Source organism: Raphanus sativus, chromosome 8, assembly GCF_000801105.2.
Source record: "Raphanus sativus cultivar WK10039 chromosome 8, ASM80110v3, whole genome shotgun sequence".
Classification (NCBI taxonomy): domain Eukaryota; kingdom Viridiplantae; phylum Streptophyta; class Magnoliopsida; order Brassicales; family Brassicaceae; genus Raphanus; species Raphanus sativus.
Genome location: NC_079518.1, coordinates 2,261,323 through 2,284,302, shown reverse-complemented (window position 1 = coordinate 2,284,302; position 22,980 = coordinate 2,261,323). Strand labels below are relative to the sequence as shown.

General features: G+C 37.4%; 6 protein-coding genes, 1 non-coding gene and 1 pseudogene across 8 annotated transcripts; 6 read left to right on the top strand and 2 right to left on the bottom strand.

Annotated features, from left to right (window-relative positions):
* The first annotated feature begins 722 nt into the window (after positions 1 to 722).
* Positions 723 to 2,215, top strand: LOC130498496 (uncharacterized). Of its 2 annotated transcripts, none has more exons than XM_056991909.1 (3): positions 723 to 1,179; positions 1,276 to 1,411; positions 1,944 to 2,215. In XM_056991909.1, exons 1-3 carry the CDS (start codon positions 1,002 to 1,004, stop codon positions 2,011 to 2,013), a joined length of 384 nt encoding a protein of 127 aa, XP_056847889.1. In that variant the 5' UTR covers positions 723 to 1,001; the 3' UTR covers positions 2,014 to 2,215. The 2 variants fall into 2 exon arrangements, with proteins under 2 accessions (XP_056847889.1, XP_056847890.1); XM_056991910.1 differs by having other exon boundaries at positions 1,939 to 2,215.
* A 197-nt stretch (positions 2,216 to 2,412) lies between these two features.
* On the bottom strand, positions 2,413 to 3,452 carry LOC108820933 (ethylene-responsive transcription factor ERF027). The gene has a single exon (XM_018593963.2). The coding sequence runs from the start codon at positions 3,276 to 3,278 to the stop codon at positions 2,703 to 2,705; it is 576 nt and encodes a 191-aa protein (XP_018449465.1). The 5' UTR covers positions 3,279 to 3,452; the 3' UTR covers positions 2,413 to 2,702.
* Positions 3,453 to 4,959: 1,507 nt separating this feature from the next.
* LOC108822815 (pentatricopeptide repeat-containing protein At1g12300, mitochondrial-like) lies at positions 4,960 to 7,414 on the top strand (annotated as a pseudogene).
* Positions 7,415 to 7,581: 167 nt separating this feature from the next.
* LOC108822814 (pentatricopeptide repeat-containing protein At1g12620-like) lies at positions 7,582 to 10,136 on the top strand. The gene is made up of 2 exons (XM_018595989.2): positions 7,582 to 7,863; positions 7,983 to 10,136. Exon 2 carries the CDS (start codon positions 8,004 to 8,006, stop codon positions 9,864 to 9,866), a length of 1,863 nt encoding a protein of 620 aa, XP_018451491.1. The 5' UTR covers positions 7,582 to 7,863; positions 7,983 to 8,003; the 3' UTR covers positions 9,867 to 10,136.
* Positions 10,137 to 13,066: 2,930 nt separating this feature from the next.
* LOC108819389 (dehydration-responsive element-binding protein 1F) lies at positions 13,067 to 14,020 on the top strand. The gene has a single exon (XM_018592411.2). It carries the CDS (start codon positions 13,198 to 13,200, stop codon positions 13,804 to 13,806), a length of 609 nt encoding a protein of 202 aa, XP_018447913.1. The 5' UTR covers positions 13,067 to 13,197; the 3' UTR covers positions 13,807 to 14,020.
* Positions 14,021 to 16,246: 2,226 nt separating this feature from the next.
* On the top strand, positions 16,247 to 19,105 carry LOC108820880 (UDP-galactose/UDP-glucose transporter 4). The gene is made up of 7 exons (XM_018593900.2): positions 16,247 to 16,666; positions 17,097 to 17,125; positions 17,211 to 17,412; positions 17,708 to 17,950; positions 18,038 to 18,139; positions 18,391 to 18,498; positions 18,683 to 19,105. The coding sequence occupies exons 1-7, from the start codon at positions 16,538 to 16,540 to the stop codon at positions 18,920 to 18,922; spliced, it is 1,053 nt and encodes a 350-aa protein (XP_018449402.1). The 5' UTR covers positions 16,247 to 16,537; the 3' UTR covers positions 18,923 to 19,105.
* Positions 19,106 to 19,222: 117 nt separating this feature from the next.
* TRNAG-UCC (transfer RNA glycine (anticodon UCC)) lies at positions 19,223 to 19,294 on the top strand. Its single transcript has one exon. It is a non-coding gene; the product is annotated as a tRNA-Gly (tRNA).
* A 58-nt stretch (positions 19,295 to 19,352) lies between these two features.
* On the bottom strand, positions 19,353 to 22,109 carry LOC108822768 (calcium-dependent protein kinase 24-like). The gene is made up of 5 exons (XM_018595929.2): positions 21,931 to 22,109; positions 20,976 to 21,697; positions 20,595 to 20,891; positions 20,109 to 20,513; positions 19,353 to 19,820 (listed from the first exon to the last, which is right to left on the bottom strand). Exons 2-5 carry the CDS (start codon positions 21,580 to 21,582, stop codon positions 19,528 to 19,530), a joined length of 1,602 nt encoding a protein of 533 aa, XP_018451431.2. The 5' UTR covers positions 21,583 to 21,697; positions 21,931 to 22,109; the 3' UTR covers positions 19,353 to 19,527.
* Between the last annotated feature and the right edge of the window lie 871 nt (positions 22,110 to 22,980).

Below are 22,980 nucleotides of genomic sequence, written 5' to 3'. Positions count from 1 at the left end.
TTTATACATATATGGCACAATCTTTACAACAAAGACATATCTAAAAAAGGAAACTCGAGACATCAAAACTTTTCAAAAGGAACACTAGACAAATTAATATGTGGAAAGTAGAAACAAACATCAATCAATCAACTGATACATGCCATACATGTGATGATATGAAAAATATATCACTACATGATGAGTTAAGTGGAATTTTGATCGCTAGATGGATTTTGTAGCGACGAAATAGATAGATATATGTTGGGTGTGTAGAAAACAATGATTATAAAATAATTAGTCAAAATAACTAGTTATGCATCTCATCGAGTTTGAATAAGGGTCGATAAAAACCAACAAAGATCGTATATAACTCAACACGTTTGGATCTCTAAGTTGATATACATGAATGCAGCAGGACCGGATCTGGATATAACCAAGTGAAATATTGGTTTTTGACTCCAAAAATATCATAGACTTTTTACATATGTATCGGCTCCCAAATTTTGGAAAAAAAAAATATTTTACTAAAGTGTTTTAAGAAATGTTTCAAGTTCTAAAATTCTTAGATCTGGTTCTAATAAAATGCGGCGTTAAGTTTGGGAATAAACTAATATGTTAATTATTAACACCCGTTTGTATGTTTCGCCTTAAGAGATATATAACAACGTAAGTATTAGAGTATCATTATCCGGGTCTTTTAGCTAGGTCTTTTAGTGTTATTAGCAATTAAAAAAAAAAAAGAAAATTAGCTCAAAAATGAAAACACGTCTTTTAATTGGAGATTACAAAAGACGGTCTCCTGAACACGTGTCCCCCTTTGCGTCTTCGCTCTCCTTCTTCCGCGACTTCGTTCACCTTCAGTTTCTCCATTGCCAAACCTTCATTTTCTCCTTCTCTTCTTCGCCTGAGTTCACTCCTTACAGACGAAATCGAACAGAGCCTTACGTACAGACGAAATCGGACAGAGCTCGGATCGATAACACGGAGTCGTACGAATTACTTCGTCGGCCGCATGTTTCATGCAGAGAATCATAAGACGAGAAGATTCCCAGAGAGAGAGGTTCTTTTACAACGTATGTGAGTCTCTTCTCTCTGTAAACCCTAACCGCAAGAACGATGCCAGGTCCCTGAAACGAGCTCTCGATCTCGTCTCCCCTGTCCATGGCCAATTCCCTCCTATCCTACTGATTCTGAAGCGTAAGTCTCCGATCCCCAATTGATTTTCATAAAGTCTCTCTCTTTCACTGATTAAACTTGAGAGTTTGTATGAACTCTCTGTCTTTCACTGATCAGCAAGAGTTTGGAGAGATACAGATTGCATTCCAAGGTGGACGAGGACGAGAAGAATCTCGTTACCAAACCCGCCGTCTTCAAGGGCGTTCTCCTTCAGCAGACTCTTCAGGCCATCGTCTCCGTTATTCTCTTCAAGGTATCTCTCTCTCTATCCCTCTTTACCTTGTCCTCTCGTTGATGAAAGTTCGAAACTTTAGGGATCTATGTTTCGAATTTAACCATTTTGTTGTTCGGAAGCTGTTGAATCGAGATTGTAGATGATTAAGGATCCAAAGGAATTACTTTTAAAGTCTGATGAATCAAACTATATTAAACTGTTGATTGGATACATCAAAGCACTATTGTCAAGAGAAAAAAAAAATTGTTTCTGTAGTAGAAGCTTGATAAAGATTAATGTAGCTATGAATGAATGTCTCCGTAGAAGACCAATGTAGTTTTATTTCATCTCTGATTTTTACATTCTGTAGTAGACCGTCTTGTTATGGCTGTGGTAGTATCAACTTGGTTTACGACAGTCCTTGGTCAAGGTAATCAGTCTCAGGTAGTCATCAAGTGCAAACATAGTTTTGTGTCATAGAACTAAATTCAAACGTAGTTTTGTGTCATAGAGTGTTTGCAACATACTCAACTCCTTCACTCTCTCTGTCTCTTGTTTGAATTTAGCTCAGAGAGCAGAAAAGAAAAGCAGAAGTTTTAATGGAGAGGAGGACTTCAGGAGGAGTAACCAGTGCTCCTTGAGTTATCGTGAGTTTCACTTCTTGTTCTTAGGAACCTCGTTTTTGCTCCGAAAGTTACACACCCTTTGTTGTTTAGGATGATAGGTCTGAAAACTTCAGATAAACTCTTGAGTAGGAAATTATAAACTTCATACAGGAACAGATAAATATTGTTTCATTACATTTGTTTACAGCTTGAGAAGCATGAATCATTTTTAAGAACCTCTAAATAAGAAACATGCATTGGATATAAATGTTTGGGTCTGTTAGCCATGTCTCTTAACCTCATATTTACTACTTAAAATATTTAAAAAAAAATAAGAGACCCCAAAGGAGTCTTTGGGATAATGATGCTCTTAGGAGTTTTGTGGTTTAGCAAGAAGCATGTACAGGTTGTTCAAAAAAAAAAACAAGAAGCATGTACAACAGTACAATGAGTGGCTAATATTATTCATAAACTCATCTAAATGAACAAAATAAGAACCTGAAGTAAGTATAAAAAGAAGAGCACTACCATAAAGCTAATTAAGCCCAAACAACCCAAGAAAACCGAAACCCTACTTCCACAATACAAGAACACATTTTAATTAAACATATGATTTGATAAATATATTTCACATAAGTGACATACTTAATACAAAAAAAATCAAGAACAAGACTGGTGATTACATATACATGGATTACACAAAATAACCGATCACTTATCACTTATCAGTAGCCCCACAAGTCCTCATCATTTGAATTCTCCGGCGAATCATTCGCTGGACGAGCACCTATCCATGACGGCGGAGCAACCATCATCCCTTCCGCCATATCAGCCAGCAAATTAGGCATATTCAAGAATTCTTCTTCGTCCATGAACTCTGTCCCACACCATGACGAAGACGCCATCATGTCATGATCATGTACATGGAAATGATCACTTGTTCTTGACGTTGAGAAACTACTACTATTCATTTGTGCTTTGTCCTCCTCCTCCTCTCTCTTACACCCCTTCATGGAGGCAGCCGCGGCAGCAGCAGTTCGAATATCCGCTGCGGATGTTGACAAGGGAACCGGGTATGACCCGACGGATCCTGGGAAGTTCAAGACGGCATCTCTGCCTTTAAGAGCAATAGCAGCCACGTCGTAAGCAGCGGCTGCCATCTCTGCCGTGGGGTACGTTCCGAGCCAGATTCGAGTTGTCTTCTTCGGCTCACGGATCTCGCAGACCCATTTCCCGCTCCGGCATCGGATGCCTCGGTATACCGGATCTTTTTTTCGGCTAGCTAAGCCGGTAGTAGCCATTGAACTATTGTTTAGTATATATGAGTAATAGTATATAGTGAGAAGCAAGAGAAGAAAGGTTTCTTCACACGTGTGTGGTGGCAAATTATTTTAAAAAGATGAAGAAGTTTTGAGTTAAGAGCTAAGGGTCATTTGGTACGTAGGATCATGTATGGTGCCATCAGCCACATATATATATAGAGAGATTATAAGTAAGCAGTGTGTCTTATTTAGTGAGACAGATTAATGTTAAATATGAAAGGATAATTTCGTTAATCTTTTGTCAACACTCACTACACGATTGTTATTCTCTTTCACTTTCTCACCAGGGGTTGTCGAAAGTGGGTTGGCTTGTTGTGGTTATAATTTTGTGACAATAATTGAGAAAAAAACGAACTATAGCTTATTCTGCGTAATTTATCGTGCTTATTTGCTGAGGGCATTGTAAATGTGTCGAGCTATTGCTGAGCTACTTCATCTTGGATATGCATACTGATTACTGAAGGAACGAATGCTTACTTTGTGTTTGGTGTAAATTGATCATCATAAAATCTGGTGCACAAAAAAAAAGATCATCACAAAATTTATAACATTAGTTTTATAAAGTAGGTTGATGGAGACGAGTAAAAAGGTTGATGTGAGATACGTATCCGATTTAAGAGAATGGTAGAAGATTTACTAAATCATAGCCTAGAAAGAAAAAAAGAATATTATTATTACGTTAAGAATTTTACAAACTTACAATCAGTTCAATCTTGTGACTATCAATTTTACAATCAAATATGACCGCCGCTATATACTTCAGTTAAAACATGTACATTATTCTTGATTTCCATGTATTTTTTAGTTATGAAAATATTTTACATTCTCTATCCAAATTAGAAATAATATTAATATTTTGTTATAATCTAAATGTTATATAATATTCCCTCCATTTTTAATATAAGTCGTTTTAGGATAGCAAACATAAATTAGTAAATAATTAATTTCTTATATTTTCTATAAAAAACATCATTAGTATATTTATCAAATTATAATTAACCAATAATAAAATAAAATGCATATCGTCATTGGTTATATAATATTAAATATTAATTGGAAACTCACATGATAATACGGCAACAAAGACCTAGGACAATAGGAGTGTGATAACATTCATACCTATCTGAGACTAAGAAAAACAGGTTACGGATGTATTCCAGTCAGCCTAGTAACATTAATTCAAAAACAATTGTTGCTGGTTTTATTCTTGTCGCTCCCACGAAGAACCAGTAAGGTTAGCTAGGTATTGCTTCATTTAAAAATTTATTTTACATTAGAAAATTTAAAATGTTAAAGAATTTTGAAACAAAAAAATTCTCTAAGACGTTTAAAACAAAAACAAAATGGAAGGAGTAACAAATTATTTGTGATGTAACCAGAGAGAAAAATGAAGCCAACTTATAAATTCCAATTGCGAAAGACCGCAACTGATTATAAAGTATAAACTAAGCAGAAATGAATTCAGCTCTTAGATTATCAATTGAATTAATAAATTAGTATATGGGCTCATTAGAATATCTGACCCCAAACAAAAAAAGAAAGAAAAAAGTTGTAGTAGACTCCAAACAAAACAGAAGGTTAAGTGACAACAGGTTTATCTGAACCGGTGCATTAAACCGGTTTTATAAGCATATCAATCTCAAGATTTTAGGTTTCGATTGCAACATTGGGTTTTTGATTTCTCAGTCAGCTTTGATACTGTTTACAGCTTCCCTCTATGATTTTGTCGGCGATTTCTTCAAGAAACTCGATTCTCACTGATCGGGTTTGAAAGGTCTCTACTTTTTTGTTTGCTGTGTGTGAAATTGGGTGTAATGTGCAGACACTGGTTAACTGTGTGAAAAGGACGCGCGACCCGAGTAATTAAAAAAAAAAGTTGAGAGCTTTCTCAAATCCTTCCAATTGGGTCTCATGCGGAGGAGATTCGTTCAGACACGTCTTCTCGAGACATGTACTCTGAATCTCAGAACTGCTCTATTCTTGTCTGAACAAGCCTTTTCTAGTCTCAGGGAAGTTTCTTACAGAGACAAGCTGAGAAACGGGATTGCTGACATCAAGAAAGACGATGCTGTTGAGCTCTTCAATTCCATGATCAGATCTCGTCCCCTTCCCACCATCATAGATTTCAATAGACTCCTCAGCGCCGTGGCCAAGACTAAACAGTACGATCTCGTGCTGTCTCTCTGCAAACAAATGGATGCGACGAAAGGGGTTTCGTTCGAACTCTACACTCTTAACATAATGATCAACTGCTTCTGCAGGCGCCGGGAACTCGGTTTCGCTTTTTCTGTAATGGGAAAGATCCTCAAACTCGGGTATGAGCCTGACACGACCACGTTCTCGACTTTGGTAAACGGGTTATGTCTCCAAGGCAGAGTTTCAGAAGCTGTGGCGATAGTTGATAGAATGGTGGAAATGAAAGTTAGGCCAGACCTCGTAACGCTCAACACTCTTGTCAATGGACTTTCTCTCAAAGGTCAAGTGTCCGAAGCTGTGGCACTGGTCGACCGGATGGTGGAACATGGATGCGAGCCTAACGCATGTACTTATGGACCGGTTCTGAACAGCATTTGTAAGTCTGGGGGGAGCACTGGCTTGGCTTTGGACTTGCTAAAACACGTGGAATCAAAGGTGAAGCTTAACGTAGTCCTTTACAGTATGGTCGTTGATAGTCTCTGCAAAGAAGGGAACCTCGACGATGCGCTTAACCTTTTCAATGAAATGGAAACGAAAGGGATCAAAGCAGATGTTATCACCTACAACACTCTCATTGGAGGGTTTTGTAACGCAGGTAGATGGGATGAGGGTGGAGAGTTGCTGAGGGATATGATCACAAGGGGAATCACCCCCAATGTCATCATGTTCAGTGCTTTGATTGATTGTTTTGTGAAAGAGGGAAAGCTTAAGGAAGCTAAAGAGCTGTACAATGAGATGGTCGCAAGAGGTATAGATCCTAACACCATTACATATACTTCTTTGATATATGGGTTGTGCATGGAGAACCGCCTAGACGAGGCCAACGACATGCTGGATATGATGGTTAGCAAGGGATGCGAACCGAGTGTCGTGACTTGTGGTACTTTATTAAACGGATATTGTAAGGCTAAACGGGTTGATGATGGAATGAGACTTTTCCGTGAGGTTTCTTTGAGAGGGTTGGTTGCTAATACAGTCACATATAGCACTCTCATCCAGGGGTTTTGTCAAGCGGGGAAACTTGATGTCGCCAAAGAACTCTTCCAAGAGATGGTCTCTCGTGGCGTGTCACCCAGTGTTGTGACTTATGGTATTTTGCTTGATGGTTTGTGTGAGAATGGAGAAGTAGAAGAAGCATTGGACATACTTGATAAAATGCACAAGTGTAAAATAGATCCTGGTATTGGTATATATAACATCATCATTCACGGGATGTGCAATGCTAGTAAGGTAGACGATGCTTGGGATCTATTCTGTAGCCTCCCTCGCAAACGAGTGAAGCCTGATGTTAAAACGTACAATATAATGATTGGAGGACTGTGTAAGAAAGGCTTGTTGTCTGAAGCGGATATGTTGTTTAAAAAGATGGGAGAGGAGGATGGGATTGCGCCAAACGACTGTACATACAACACAATAATCCGAGCTCATCTAGGAGGAAGTGGTGTAGTCACTTCAGTTGAACTCATAGAAGAAATGAAGAGGTGTGGGTTCTCTGCAGATGCTTCCACCATGAAGATGGTTATTTGATATGTTATCTGATGGGAGATTGAACAAAAGCTTCTTGAGTATGCTTTCTTGAGTGTCTAATCCAATCTATAAAGAGAAAGTCTTCTTTGGTGTTTTTGAAGCTAAACAACAGTGCCTGTTGTCTTCTCTTTCAGTTGGCTTTCTTTTGTAATATGTTTTTCGTCTTTGAGTTTCAAGCAGATGTGTTAGCTACTAAGTCTTGAGCTTGACTTTGAGAACAAGTGACCTAATCAGTGTTTCACAGGTGGCCAACACTCACTACACTATTGTTATTCTCTATTAGCACTGTCTCACTAAAGTGGGTTGGCTTTTGTTGTGGTTATAATTCTTGTAACACTAATTGAGGAAAAAAAAAAGAACAATAGTCTTTTATGCACAGATTTTATAGATCATGCTTATTTACTAGTTCTGATTTTTAAGTCATTTGAAATCAGAAAATGTTATCGGAATATTGTTGAACTACTTGCTGCTAGGATATGCATACTGAAGGAATGAAAGGTCATTTTTGTTTTGGTATATTAATACATACAGATCCTAAACTAAAAATGGATTCAGCTAGTAAAAGACTCCGAACGCAGCAGAAGGGGTTACAAGGCAACCGGTTAATCTGAACCGGCGCATTAGACCGGTTTTAGAAGCATATCAAGAAAGCATTTATCTTTGGGTTTTGATTTTTCCTGCGAGCTTTGGTTCCATTTTACATTCTTCCCCCTCTATGATTTGGGGACGCCACCACAAGATTTCGATTCTCCATGGAAATAGAAGCAACAAGAAACCCAGTTGATTGGATTTGAAAAGGTCTCTACTTTTTTCCAGAGACAAAGACTAGATTTTTCTCAAGGTACAACAAGAAATCGCTTATGGTTTTTTGTTCTGTCAAAAAAAAAACTCTCGAATTCATTAAAAAGCTTAAATCTTTTTTTTTTGTTTACTGTTTTTGAAACTGGTGGTAATGTGCAGACATTGGTACTCTGTTGGATCATGAAGAGATTTGTTCAGACACGTCTTCTTCTCCAAACAGGTACTCTGTTCTTGTCTGAACGAGCCTCTTCCACTCTCAGCAAAGCGAAGAAAGTCTCTTCTTACAAAGAGAGGTTGAGAAATGGGATCGTTGATATCAAGAAAGACGACGCTGTTGAGCTGTTTCGATCCATGGTTCTGTCTCGTCCTCTTCCTACCATCGTACATTTCAGCAGACTGTTCGGTGCTCTCGCCAAGACGAAACAGTACGAGCTCGTCTTGGATCTCTCCAAGAAGATGGAGGAGCTGCAGTGTAATAATTTACATAACAACTACACTCTGAACATAATGATCAACTGCTTCTGCCGTCTCCGGAGACTCGGTTTCGCTTTTTCTGCTATGGCCAAGATGTTGAAGCTTGGGTACGAGCCCAACACTGTCACATATTCAACTCTGGTAAACGGGTTATGTCTCCAAGGTAGAGTTTCAGAAGCTGTGGCGATTGTTGATAGAATGGTGGAAACAGAGGTTAGACCGAACCTTGTAACGCTCAACACTCTTGTCAATGGACTTTGTCTGAACGGTAAAGTGTCTGAAGCTGTGGCGCTGGTTGATCGGATGGTGGAGAATGGATGTCAACCTGATCAGTTTACTTACGGTCCGATTCTGAACAGGATTTGTAAGTCAGGGGACACTTCCTTGGCTTTGGATCTGGTCAGGAAGATGGAAGATAGGAAGGTCAAGCCTGAAGCAGTTACATACAATATGATTATAGATAGTCTTTGCAAAGATGGTAGTAGACTTGAAGATGCGCTTAATCTTTTCAATGAGATGGAAACGAAAGGGATCAAAGCAGATGTTATTACCTACAACACTCTCATAGGAGGGTTTTGTAACGCAGGAAGATTTGATGAGGGTGCACAGTTGTTGAAGGATATGACCACAAGGGGAATCATCCCCAACGTCATCACATTCAGTTCATTGATTGACATTTTTGTGAAAGAGGGAAAGCTTAAGGAGGCTAAAGAGCTGTACAATGAGATGATGGCAAGAGGTATAGATCCTGATACGGTTACGTATAATTCTTTGATGTATGGTTTGTGCATGGAGAAGCAGGGCCTAGATGAGGCAAACGAGATGATTGATCTGATGGTTAGCAAAGGATGCAGTCCTGATAGCGTGACTTACAATATCATTATAAATGGATATTGTAAGGCTAAGCGGGTTGAGGATGGTCTTGAACTCTTCCGTAGAATGTCTCTAAGAGAAGTGGTTGCCAATACCGTCACGTATAACACTCTCATCCAAGGTTTTTGTCAATCTGGAAGACTTGATGTTGCGCAAGAGCTTTTGGAGGAGATGGTTTCTCGAGGTGTTCATCGTGATCTTGTGACGTACAACATTTTGGTAGATGGGTTCTGTGAGAATGGAAAACTAGAGAAGGGATTAGAAATATTTGAGGATCTGCGGAAGAGTGATATGGAACTTGATATTGGTATATATAACATCATCCTTCATGGGATGTGCAATGCTAGGAAGATTGATGAAGCGTGGAACTTATTTTGTAGCCTTCCTCATAAAGGAGTGAAGGCTGATGTGAAAACATATACTATAATGATTGGAGGACTATGTAAGAAAGGCTCGTTGTGTGAAGCAGATATGTTGTTTAAGAAAATGAAAGAAGAAGGGATTGCGCCAAATGATTGTACATACAACACGATAATCCGAGCTCATCTAGGAGGTAGTGGTGTAGCCATTTCAGTTGAACTTATAGAAGAAATGAAGAGGTGTGGGTTCTCTGCAGATGCTTCCACCATGAAAATGGTTATTGATATGTTATCAGATGGTAGATTGAACAAAAGCTTTTTGAGTATGCTTTCTTGAGTGTCTGATCTTTATCTAAGAGAAGGTCTTCCTTGGTGTTTTTGAAGCCAACTTTGTTCTTCCACACATGTAAACAGAGCCTGCTGTCTTGTCTTCTCTTTCGCATGACTTTCTCTTGTCATGTTTTCTTCTTTGAATACGAGCTGATACGTTAGTATATTATCTCTTCTAATTAGACCATAGAGATGCAACATGGAAAGCAGAAGAAATATTCATAAACACAACTGTGTTAATTTAACATGTCGTTTAATATTGTTTTCTTTTGACAGCAATTCGTTTTGTGCTTAATTTCAAATTTATAATGCCAGACGCCATAAAAAATATAACTTAGAATTTAAAATCTGGATATGTTGTAAACTCATCATGGACTCTGAAAACTACTTAGAATGTATTCAACCTTCATTGAATTGTTTGTAACCTTATCTCAAAACGTATGTTGTTTGATCTCTTAATAAAATACCTTTTGATATTTTATAAAGTAATAATTCAAAAAAAACATGTTTAATTCTAGTAAGTTTTGTAAAATAATAATACGCGGGATATACATATAATTGAATAATTAGAAATGTTAACGTCAGAATGCGCTTTTAAGACAAATCTGTAAGAGAGAAATGAATGATGAATGAAGGCCACGCGCATGTGACACTCACGAGACAGCATGAAGTCTTTATTTTGTATTGGCCTCATTCCTCAATGGCCTACTGCCTACATGTATAATGTCTTCTTGTCAGTAAGTTTTACATATGGCTTTTGTTTACATATTTTTGTTTACATATTTATTTCTACATTTTGTGTAATACCATTATTAAACATTCATCATTGTCACTATCATCTATTAATTACGACAATATGTTACTAAGCATACAAGTTTTTAATGTGTTTCTATAATTAATTAGAAATGAGAATACCTTGCAATATTTACATGGACTATACTCTTATAGTACTTATTGCAAAACTTACATGCTCTATAACGAGTAATATAGATTATCATGAATTTTAACTGGTGGTTAACACGCACGCACGAAAGTATATAAGCTTACTTTCATATTATATGAAATTCACATATTTTGAAGTAATTTGAGTGATAAAATAAAGAGTGGAAAGATTAAAATTAATTGGCACATTTTTTGTCAACTAATTGGCACATGTTATGCGCAAATAGTGACATAGTTTTACAAAAAAAAAAAAGAGATACTAACATTGTCCTTTATAAAAAAAATGATACTAACATAGTACTAGGAAATAGTTCCCACGGGAATCCCACGTGTTACTCGCAGCTAATCTACTTAATATGGAAAAAGAGTAACGTGTTACATATCATCCACAAAACAAATGTAGATATCTAACAATTAGATATTTGTGGTCCAACGTTGGAGTTGGACCCGATTTCATTCTTTCAAGATTTTAATAACAAGTTAAAAACTTAAAACCAATAAAAGCGAAGTACTTATGTTTGACTAACGATTCCAAGAATGTTTTAGTATCATACAGTCTTAGAAAAACAGCAATAATCAAATAATTAGTTAGACCATAGTTATCGCAAGTTCTTGGGGGAGGTTTCAACAGAAAAAATGGTGTGGGTTCCAGGAAAAAAGAGAAAACGTTGTCCGAAAAAGAAACGTTTGTTATTGGTTCTGTTGACTATTTGCGGACCTCACCGATATGTGGTGATCCGCAAATGGTGCGTTTTAGTTTTTTTTTTTTTTTTTCAAAGTCAAAAAATTAAAAAAAAGAAAACATTAAAGAAACCCTTTGGGTTTGTGGGATAATCGTGCTCTTAGTGTTTATCGTCTTGGTACTTTTTTCATTCAGCTCTGGAAAAACAACGATGTATCAACTAAACTAGTTCTTATGATCAATACCTTGATAGTCAAATTCATCAGCTAATATTCTCAGAAAATATTCTTAAGACACGTTTTAATAGTTTTGAAATCAAATTATCAAATCCAGCAGGTGATGGTATCCAAACGATTAACGATCTAGAGATGAACAATATACTATTTGCGTGATCCAGCGACTGTTCTTGCATGTATAGTATGTATTGGTTTTACCGTTCAATAAAAACTCACAACCTCATGCGTCCCTTATTTTTTGACTTTAATAAAAACCAGTAATGAGTCGAGACTTTAATCATACAACATTCGGTGTCGAATAGACCCATGATATGTAGATGGTAGTTGTGTGAAATACATGAAGGCAGGAAAATGGGCTAAAGATATACATATATAATCTTTAGTTTATATACTGCATATCGATGAAAAGCTATGACATAGATTTTGTTTATTTATACTCTTGCTTTTAAAAGTAGATTTATTCATTTTTATTTTACTTAAATCAACAAAAAAAAACTAAGAACTAATGTCTATTTTGTAGGTTTAAATTTAAATGGGCTAGTAAATTGATTTAGAGGTGTGTATAATCATCAAATACTCCAGTATCACAAAACTAAGGTTTAGAAAATATTAGTAAAATTTAGGAAAACTGATATCCTAAATAGGAACCTTTACTAACCTAAGAACAAAAAAAACTAAGAACTAATGTCTATTTTATAGGTTTAAATTTAAATGGGCTAGTAAATTGATTTAGAGTGTGTAATCATCAAATACTCCCGTATCACAAAACTAAGAGCATCTCCATTAGCGATATATGGAGGGCACGAATTCCAAGACCCAAAAAATAATTTTTTAATTTTTTTTTTTTTCGTTTGATTTTTTTTTTTTTTTTAAAAATAATAATAAAGTCGAACCAATCGCGGGCCGCCACGTGGCGTGGGGCCCGCAGAACAGTTAAGAGACAGGTTCAGCGGGAAGGAGTTATGTGAGACAAGTTTATATTTTCTGTGGGCCCCATAATTATTTTAATGTTTTCTTTTTGTGGGAAAGTGTGAGAGTTTTTGATTAAAACTTTCAATGGAGTTGCTCTAAGGTTTAGAAAATATTAATAGTAAAATTTAGGAAAATTGATATCCTAAATAGGAACCTTTACTAACCCAATAAAACTAAGAACTTGAATTAGGTAAATAAGAGGGTCCCAGACCATTATGGTGATTGGATATGATGGGACTTCAAGCTCACACTAAAACAGCTAATACTATAGTACAATCCCTTTTAAATGCTCACGTGGCAACAAGCCTTGATACAAATAACGGTGTATTACGCGCGTTCGGTTCGCATTACCGTAGCCTATATATCTCATCCCCTTAACTTCTCTGTTTCATAACTCCCAGCAGAACACAAAAACAGAACATAAGTTTAACAAAAAAAAAAACACTTTTCGTTCGGACAATCTATAACCACTTTGCACCTACATCATTACAAGAACTAGTGTTGTAATGGATAACAACGATGGGATCATTCTTGCCGAGATGAGGCCGAAGAGGCGTGCGGGACGCAAAGTGTTCAACGAGACACGTCACCCAGTCTTCAGAGGAATACGCCGGAGGAACGGCGACAAATGGGTCTGCGAAGTCCGAGAGCCCACGCACCAGCAACGCATCTGGCTCGGGACTTACCCTACGGCGGACATGGCCGCGCGTGCGCACGACGTGGCGGCTCTAGCTCTGCGCGGGAGATCCGCGTGTTTGAATTTCGCCGACTCCGCCTGGCGTCTCCCGGTGCCGGAGTCAAACCACCCGGACGTCATAAGGCGAGCCGCGGCTGAAGCGGCGGAAATGTTCAGGCCGACGGAGTACGGCAGCGGGATCACTGTTCTGCCCTCTTACGGTAACGAGGTGTATATGGGCTCTGGCTCGGGATCGGAGGAGCCGAATATGTATGGATACGTGGAGGAAGAGGAGGAAGTGTCGACGACTATGATGAGACTTGCGACGGAGCCGTTAATGTCGCCGCCGCGATCGTATATGGAAAACGTGACTCCTAATGGTTACATGGAAGAAGAGATGAGTTATGAAGATATGTCACTCTGGAGTTACCGTTACTAAGCGGGATGCACATTAGTATACATATGGTTTTTTAAAATATGTAATATGGTAAATGTGTGCAATAGTGTTTGTGAGTTACTGAGTTGTAAGATTTTTTCCCTCTTGAGGTTTTTTTTTTCTAGATCCTCTGGTTGAGTTAGGAGGCTCCCTGATGGAAATGAATTTGTATTGTACTTGCAAGAATATGTTATAAAATATTTGGGCTTTATGTATCTATCTATATACAAACCATAGGCCCAAGTCGTACTTTAAGCTGATTGTTTTAGATATGCAATCTACTTGTTAAAATTGACGTACCTGATCTTGATTCTTGACTATTACTTCGTGGATTTTGGACTAAATTTTAAAGACTGAGATTGAGCTTCCAATCAAAGTATTTTTATAAATATTTTTGACGAGTTTGGATTATATTCATTCTGTTTTATAATAAGTGTAATTCTAATCAATTTTTTCTTATTACACAAAAGTGTCATTTTATAATTTCAGTGCAAATTATATTAATTAAAAATTGCATTACTTTTATAAATAATTTTATTTATCTCAAATTTTATTGGTTAGAGAAGTATAACTAATACTCCCTCCGTTCTTGAAAGTAGGATTTTCTGGATTTTATTTTTGTTTCACAAAGATAGATTTTCTATATTTTTAAGGTACTTTTGTATATTTTTGAAGATCATTTATTGTAAATATTTGAATTGATTAAATTTTATTGGTAGATAGTTATTGGAAATTGTATAAAAAAATAAAATAGTAAACTAAATTGCAAATATTTATTATAGTCTTAATAAACGTGAAAACTCTAGAAAATTTTACTTTCAGGAACGGAAGGAGTAATAACTTACATATATTTTTGTCATTTTGTTAATTTGTGTGAAATTGTCAAAATGATATTTATATAGAATTAGAGAGTAATATCATTTATAATAATAGTAGAAAAATTCAAACAAAAAGGTGGTCTTCAGTGCGATTGCAACTCCCGAAATGCCCTGCATGTCAAGTTCGCGATTAATAAATGCGAGGGAACTTCATGGTTTTCTTTATTCATTAAATTACATATGGTATTGTAGTTTGATCTAAGCTATTTAAGTTTTTATTACATCGGGAAAAAGTTAAAAATTGGGGATCCAGCTTTCTCTCTCTAGAAAAGCTCTCTCTTCTTACTAAAAGCGGTTCAAGCGTGGTTGCGTTCCGGTGGCCGGTGGATTTTCACCGCCGGTTACCACCCCTGTCTAGTTTTTTTCTAGTTTTGTTTTATCAGCGGCTCTATAATCGAGCCTTTTTTCCGACATCAATACTTGATTCTGGGGCTACAACGTCTTTTTCAGGCGGTGGTTATCGGTTTTTGACTTCGGAGGATAGAAGCTTCCTCAGCCAACCTCACCGACTTTCGGGAATGATTTGGGGTTTGATGATAGTCGAGGAGATCATCGTCGTGGTAACTTGGTTTCGGTGCTCTGTGTTCCGGTGTCCGACTCGTTTTTTACTCGGCGGAGGAGATTTCGACATGGTGTTCGGTGAAGTTCTCCGGCGATGGAACTACGGTGAAGAAGAAACAAGAGTAAGGGAGTGATTTATTGTCGCAAGCGGAGATAGCATGACCCGGATGAGATCTCAAGACAGACTTGATGAATCTTTTCGGGGGAAAATGGATTGGCGACATCGATAGGTGCGGTGGTTTGTCGACGGAACTCAGGCGAAATCAAATCGTTTCGTCTTTTCTGGAGAAAACCTCGACCGTCGGATCACGGAGACATGTTAGCTGACACGTGTTCTGAGCATTCGGTGGTTGGCAACACGTGGACGGGCTTGGGTTAGTCTTGGACGCGTGGCTTTCTCTTGCCGCGTGTGTTTCGGATATAGGTTTCAGACCCATTTTATTGTGTTTTATGTTGGGCCAATGTTGTAATCGGGTCCTCAGGGTCTTGTGTTCTCGGATTGGGCCTGGTCCGGTTGGGCCAAGTTCCTTTAATAAAATATCATACTAGATGGAAAAAAAAAAGTTTTTATTACATCGGTTTTGGAGAAACCTGGACTCTTGAGTCTGACGTCGACAAAGAATAAACTCTTAGTCTGATGTGGCATGAAGTTTCAGTGCAGAACTTCAATCGTCTAAACACGTGGCTAACTCAAACTTATTCAGTGATTTGCCAGCTCATCATTAGCTCGCGAGATCTCTCAAGTCCCAATATACTGACTTCACTAAACGAGGTTTTTGAGGAAGTGGTTATGATCATCATGGTATGAATAAATGATAGCAAATGGTACTAGTATAATGTGACTATTTTTAAAGTAAATAAAAATTTTATAAAGATTTATAAAAATAAGATGATTTATTTTTGTAAAAGCATACAATCTGAAATGATGAGTAATATGATAAATACTATCGCCAAACAAGAGCGAAAAGAAGGGGACAATTAGACATTTGATCTCTGTTCCCAACTTCCCAAATTTAATGCGATAGATTAAGAGAGAGAGACTTTTTAAAAGTCATAAAGTTCGTAAGCGTTAAGTTAGAGAGCGCATGCAAAAAGAAGAAAAAGTTCCAAAACAAGATTTATTTTTATTCTCTCTTCATCTGATTTATACCTTTCTTCATCTACTTGTCAATATCACTGACTCTTCGTCCACTTTTTCTACAAATCCCAAATCTTTGTAGGAATCAAATCAAATTTTCATTTTATTTCTGTAACTTTCGTGTGTGTTTTAATTCATTCTTCTCTCTCTCAAGATCATGAAGAACAGCGAAGAACAAATGAGGTCACTGTTTGGAATAAGTCTTTCCGATAAACCAAGATGGAAACAGTTTCTCATATGTTCCTCTGGATTCTTCTTCGGTTACCTTGTTAATGGCGTCTGTGAGGTTTGAATCTTTTTTACTGAATTTTGTGTTGTTTTTCCCTTGAGCTCTTTTTTTTATCCTGGAAAATATTGTTTTTATTTCATGATAATCTGGGAGAAATTCCAACGATTAGAGGAGATTTCGGTGTTCCTCTAAAAATATTTCAGTAGAACATAATTTTTAGCCGGAGACTAAGGCAAAAAAACCTGGCATGCAATATTTCATTTAAATTCCGATATTCATACCATTAATACCATATATTATAATTAATTTCTCCAGATTTTGTGTTTTTTTTCCTTTTCTCGTGAGATTCTGTATTTGCTTAATACCTAAAACATCAACGTTGTAACTTGTAACCCGAATGATAACTAGCAGCCATAAACTTAATCCTTATCTGACTAAACTTGGGGATTTTTAATATACTCTGTTTTATTTTTTCACACATTTGCAGGAATATGTGTACAACCGGCTCAAATTCAGGTATTTAAAAATGGCCAATATTATAATAGAAATAAATAAATAAAATTTATAATAATAATAAAATTATAATGTGTGCATGTTGCAGTTATGGATGGTATTTCACGTTTGTGCAAGGACTCGTGTACATTGTAATGATTTACCTAAATGGCTTCACAACGAAGCAAATGGTGAATCCATGGAAAACGTACGTGAAGTTATCTGCTGTTCTTATGGGATCTCATGGTCTCACCAAAGGCTCATTGGCTTATCTCAATTACCCTGCGCAAATCATGTTCAAATCAACTAAGGTAAATATTAATGTAAATTTTCATTTTAATCAAATTTTGGTACACTCCAAGAGTGTCACCTACAGGGATCGAACTACATGTGGAGCAATCTTTAGAATCAAATTTGTTGAATGTAGAGCATAGTTATTGTATTCGGCTTTCTTTGTGGTCCTAATATTATTAGATTGTTAGTAACGGTCTGGAATCATATTCAATTTGTTTCAATACATATAAATTATGATACAAAGAAAGAAAACTCAATTTCTTGATATATTTCTCAATATATCTAGCCACTGATTTCTTCGTCTTTCTGTAGGTTTTACCGGTTATGGTAATGGGAGCATTTATACCGGGGTTAAGAAGAAAATACCCGGTCCATGAGTACATATCAGCTATGCTACTTGTGATTGGTCTAATCTTATTTACATTAGCCGATGCCCATACCTCCCCAAACTTCAGCATAATTGGGGTTATGATGATCTCAGGCGCTCTCATCATGGACGCCTTTCTCGGTAACTTGCAAGAAGCCATATTCACGTTGAATCCTGACACAACACAAGTAAACAATTTTGCAATTCTCCTCTTTTTATAAATATCTTATTTTGTGGAATAACTTTTCGACTGTTTTTGTACTCTTTGATGGTAGATGGAGATGCTGTTCTGCTCGACAGTAGTTGGTTTACCGTTCTTGATTGCACCAATGATTCTTACCGGAGAGCTTTTCAGAGCCTGGACTTCATGTGCTCAAGTAAGTGATATTTAATACGAAATTGCACAATATACAAATATTATGAAATTTTTGTGTGTTAATATGATTAGTGCACGAGCCACATTTAATATTTTTGAATCTTTCAACCATCTTTACTTAAATAAGAAGAAATGAAATGTATGTGTAATTTACCTCATAAAATGTATGTTTGTTTATATGAATTAATAATATAATAACCACTGACTAATGTAATTGATAAACTATAATATTAGTTGAACTTTTTTTGGTAGCATCCGTATGTGTATGGAGTGTTGGTGTTCGAAGCCATGGCTACATTTGTGGGACAAGTCTCGGTTCTATCCCTCATCGCCCTCTTTGGGGCAGCCACAACCGCTATGGTAATTCTACTTTCATCTTGTTTTCTAATAGCAACCTGTTTAATTTTATGGTTTTTTTACGATATTGAATCTTATAAATTAGTTCGATAGTCTTATAAAAAATTAATGCAACGCATTACTTTAATTTTTATTTGTATGTGATATATTTATATTTTCTTATTTATTTTGTGCGAATGGGGTATAGATAACGACGGCGAGAAAAGCGGTAACGTTGCTACTATCTTACTTGATATTCACAAAGCCTTTAACGGAGCAGCACGGTACGGGATTGTTACTCATCTCTATGGGCATTATTCTCAAGATGGTTCCGGATCCCAATCCAAACCGGAAACCGAAACATTCGAGTTCAGGTCAAATAACCGGGAAGTTGGAGCTGGTGAAATCTGAGAAGGAAGGCGCTGAAGAGAGTAGGCCTTTGGTCTAATAATCAACCAACAAGATGTGGAGTTTAAACCTTTAGTTCTTGGTTCGTTTCTCATTTTATATTATTTTATCTTGATACACATTATGGTGTTTCTAGCATTAGAATTCCTGATTAACATTGTATTTTGGATCAAAACCTTCAGTAATTTAATTTGAAAATTAACAGAAAAATACAAATTTAAAGAAAATGTTGTAATTATTTTAATCTTTTTTGTTTTGTTGGCAATGTCTTCTCGTACATATATATGGCACACGCACAAAAGATATAGAGAAAATAGTTATTACGCTACCCAAACAACAAGCGTCTGTAGTCCAACGGTTAGGATAATTGCCTTCCAAGCAATAGACCCGGGTTCGACTCCCGGCAGACGCATCCTTTTTTGCCTGAATCATTGTGAACTAATTATAATCTGGCAGTAACTTTTCTAAAGAAATTCAAAACCACACTCTATTGCTGAGACACCTCCGGTTGTTTGTTTTTACAGCTGTGGTCAGTTTTTCCATGGACAGATGTTACTACAGAAAACAAAGACCAATACAAGACCAAAATCAGATGTTGTTTTTACATACAATAATTTATACTCATAAGAGTCCTCTTCATTGGTTCTAGCAGACGAGAGACAATCTGAGAGATGGAGCGGTGGGAATATGCGTGCAAGACGCCCATCGGATGATCGACTCAGTGACTGCAACATCCACCACCAACTGGTCTAGCTCACCAAGTCCTATCGTCCGGTTTCTTTTGCTGTGCAGACCTGACATTCTTGACCAGTTTCCTCTTTCCCTTCTCGTCTCTGACTTTCCTACTACTGCTCCTGTCTGATTCTCACCATCTTCCTCTCGCCTCTCAAGTTGTAAAGAAGCATCCTGTGAAGGATGTAACCTCTTTGGGCTTGAGTCTGTAAAAAAACGGGGAAGGATCATTTGTGGGTTGAGTCCAGATGTTCTAGTCAAGACCACTCAAGAAGGATAACACTAATGCAAACTTTAACCAGCCAAACCATTAGAATCAGCAGACCACAAATCATTTTCTACTAAACCGTTACTAAAACAAAGAAGGTCGAGATCTTGATTCCCGGGTTTGATTGTCTTTGCCATTTTTAGATGGTATCTAACTAACTATATATAGCAATAATCATCAGCCCCTCAACATTCTAAATCCAGGTAAGAGTGAAAGAGGAGGTTACCTCGAAGTTTCCCATCTGTTTCATCAATGTTGTTGTTCTCTGTCGTCGCTTGGCTTGGACTAAAGAAGCTAAAGCTTGGCATAGATGGAACTCCAGTTGATGAGAAGCCAACGGAGGTTGATTCAGGTTGTTTCCCATCAAAAGAAAACCCACCAAAACCAGAAGCTGACTGTATGTTGTTGTTGTTGTTGTTGTTATCCGCAGGTAAGAAAGAGGAGAATGATGATCTACAATCGTTATCAGCCAACGGCTCTAACTGCCCCATGCTGAAGCTATAGTCCTGCTCCCTAGAAACATATCCTGTGGAGAAAGAACATCCACCGTTCTCCAATCCTTCACATCCAAACCCATCTTGATCATATTGTCCTTCTCCTGATACTGTTACCTGCTCCATCCAAGAGTGAGCTGCAACACAAAATCATCAGTTCAGAAACAAAAAAAAAACTTTCCAAATCATTTTCTTAACGATCAACAAGATAGAGATACCTAGAACATCATCAGCTGATAACCTCTGTGAAGGATCAACACAGAGCATCCCACGGATCAGATCCTTGGCGTGTGAAGTTATACTGTCCCATGGCTCACCAGAAAACCTCAAATCTGCAGCCCTGACAGCATCAAAAATCTTTGACTTAGTCTTTCCCCAAAAGGGAGGCACTCCACTGAGAAGTATGTACAAAATAACCCCTGCACTCCATACATCTGCAGCTTCGTTATACCCCCCTGACAACACCTCCGGTGCTATATAAAACGGACTACCAACCGTCCCGCTTAGCTTCTCCCCTGTTTCATAACACACACACACATCTCAGAACACACAACAAACAACGCCCATGAAAGTGAGAGTGATAGTTATCTATATCTTACCGGGCTTGATGTAAGTTGCCAGACCAAAGTCAGCTAGTTTGATGGGAGAGGAAGAAGACACCGTGGCCATGAGAACGTTCTCAGGCTTCAAGTCCCGGTGGACAATACCATTATCATGACAAAACTTAACCACCTGCATCAAATGCTTAAACAGCACCCTGGCGCGAACCTCAGAGTACCTCCCATACTTCTCCAGCTTATGAAAAAGCTCGCCTCCCGCGCAAAGCTCCATCACGAGATGCACAGAGTCCTCCTCCTCGTAAACCGCCTTGAGATCCACGACGTTAGGGTGTCCGGATAACTTAGTCATGATGGCAATCTCGAGCTTGATGCTCTTCATGTCGTCTCGCGTCACGAGCCTGTCTTTGGAGATGGACTTGCAAGCGAGCCTCTCTCCTGTCGACTTGTCGGAACAGACTCTGATCACACCGAACTGTCCCCAGCCTAGCTGTTCCCCAAGCACGTACCGGTCTCTTAGATTAGAAACGTTTACAGGGTTTAGGATTGTTTCTGTGAGGTTTGCAACTTTGTAGCAGTTGCAGGATTCAAATGAAGAAGGTAAGGAGGTTGTGTTGTTCTCCTTATCAGCAGCTAGGTCCATACCCATCTCCAAAGATCAAAACTTTATACTTCTCCTCAGATAAATCAAGGCAGGCGAGTCTTCTCTTAGTTGCTATACGTCTACCTACGCAAGTTGCATTCTCCTTTGGAATCCTCAAGACCTGTAAAGTTTTGAACTTTTAAGGAATTAAAGACCTAAACCTTCAGATTCAAGCACTGATCCATTAAGTCAAACTCCAGATCAGAGAACTAACTAACATCCAGAAAGTTCAGCAACTACTTCTAGTGTGATAAACCCAAATCAATCCAACTAAAAAGATGAAATTTTTTATTTATTTTGGGTTGTGAGAAATTCATGAAAAAAAAGATTTGAGACTTTCTGAGAAATTTTTACCCTTTTTTTCTGGCCAAAGAGGAATCCGTTGAAGAGCAGAGAGAACAGCTATTGGTTGCAGCGAAGAGACGAGACGAGAGTCAGTCCTCTCCTCTACTCTGTCTCTCTCTCTATCTCCCTTCTCTTCTCTTTCGATTCTTTCGAAACAAAAAGCCGTGTCCGTGTCAACTGGTTACCGGGAGAACCAGATTCACGTTTTCTTAGTTAGCAAGAAGTTCTTATTTACAATTCAGACCACTTGTTTTGTTTTTTACTAGTTATCACCCTATCCTTTTACGATTTTCGGGTTAAACCCCCTACAAAATAACGAAACTAGTTGTTTAATGTTAAATATATGAAGAAAAAATAATCAAAAGTCAACTATTAAATCTAGTTAATTAGCCATTTAGCCCTTGTTTATAGTTTTTTATAGGAGGTTATTTTCCTAGTAATTAAAGGTTTTATAAGGATTTGATAAGAAAATTAGTTTATTTTAAGGATAAAAATGTAAATAAAACGGTAGAAACAATAAACAAACTATATCGTATTCCGTTTAAAATGATTAGACCATTTGGATTCGTCTAGAGGAAAACCTATCCAACGGCGAAAAAGCTGGGACCTACACACCCACAAGCTTTTTATAGTTCGTGACGATAATTACCCAGCACCCTATTAAAAAAGGCCACGTGGAAATCTACTGACCGTTAGAATCTAACGGGACCTAGTTGTCTGAGAATCGAGTTACTAATTAAATTTACTTTAGCTTTTATTCATCTTAGTAAAACATTATTTTAGGTTTAGCTTAGATAATCATTAGAGTTAGTTGACTTTGCCTATGCTTTTGACAACCAAAGAGAAGTCCATCTGTATTTCATGTTTTATTAGCTGTACACGCATACTGTACTCCACTATTTCTATTACTACTTTTTTGCCAATTATTGACTTCTTTTCTGGTTGTTTAGGGAACACTTGTCCTCCCACTTTCTAAATTCTGATGGGAAACCATTTCTGCAATTCATTTATGTATTAATTTTTATTTTAAACGGTATATTGAAACCAGCACTGTTTCAA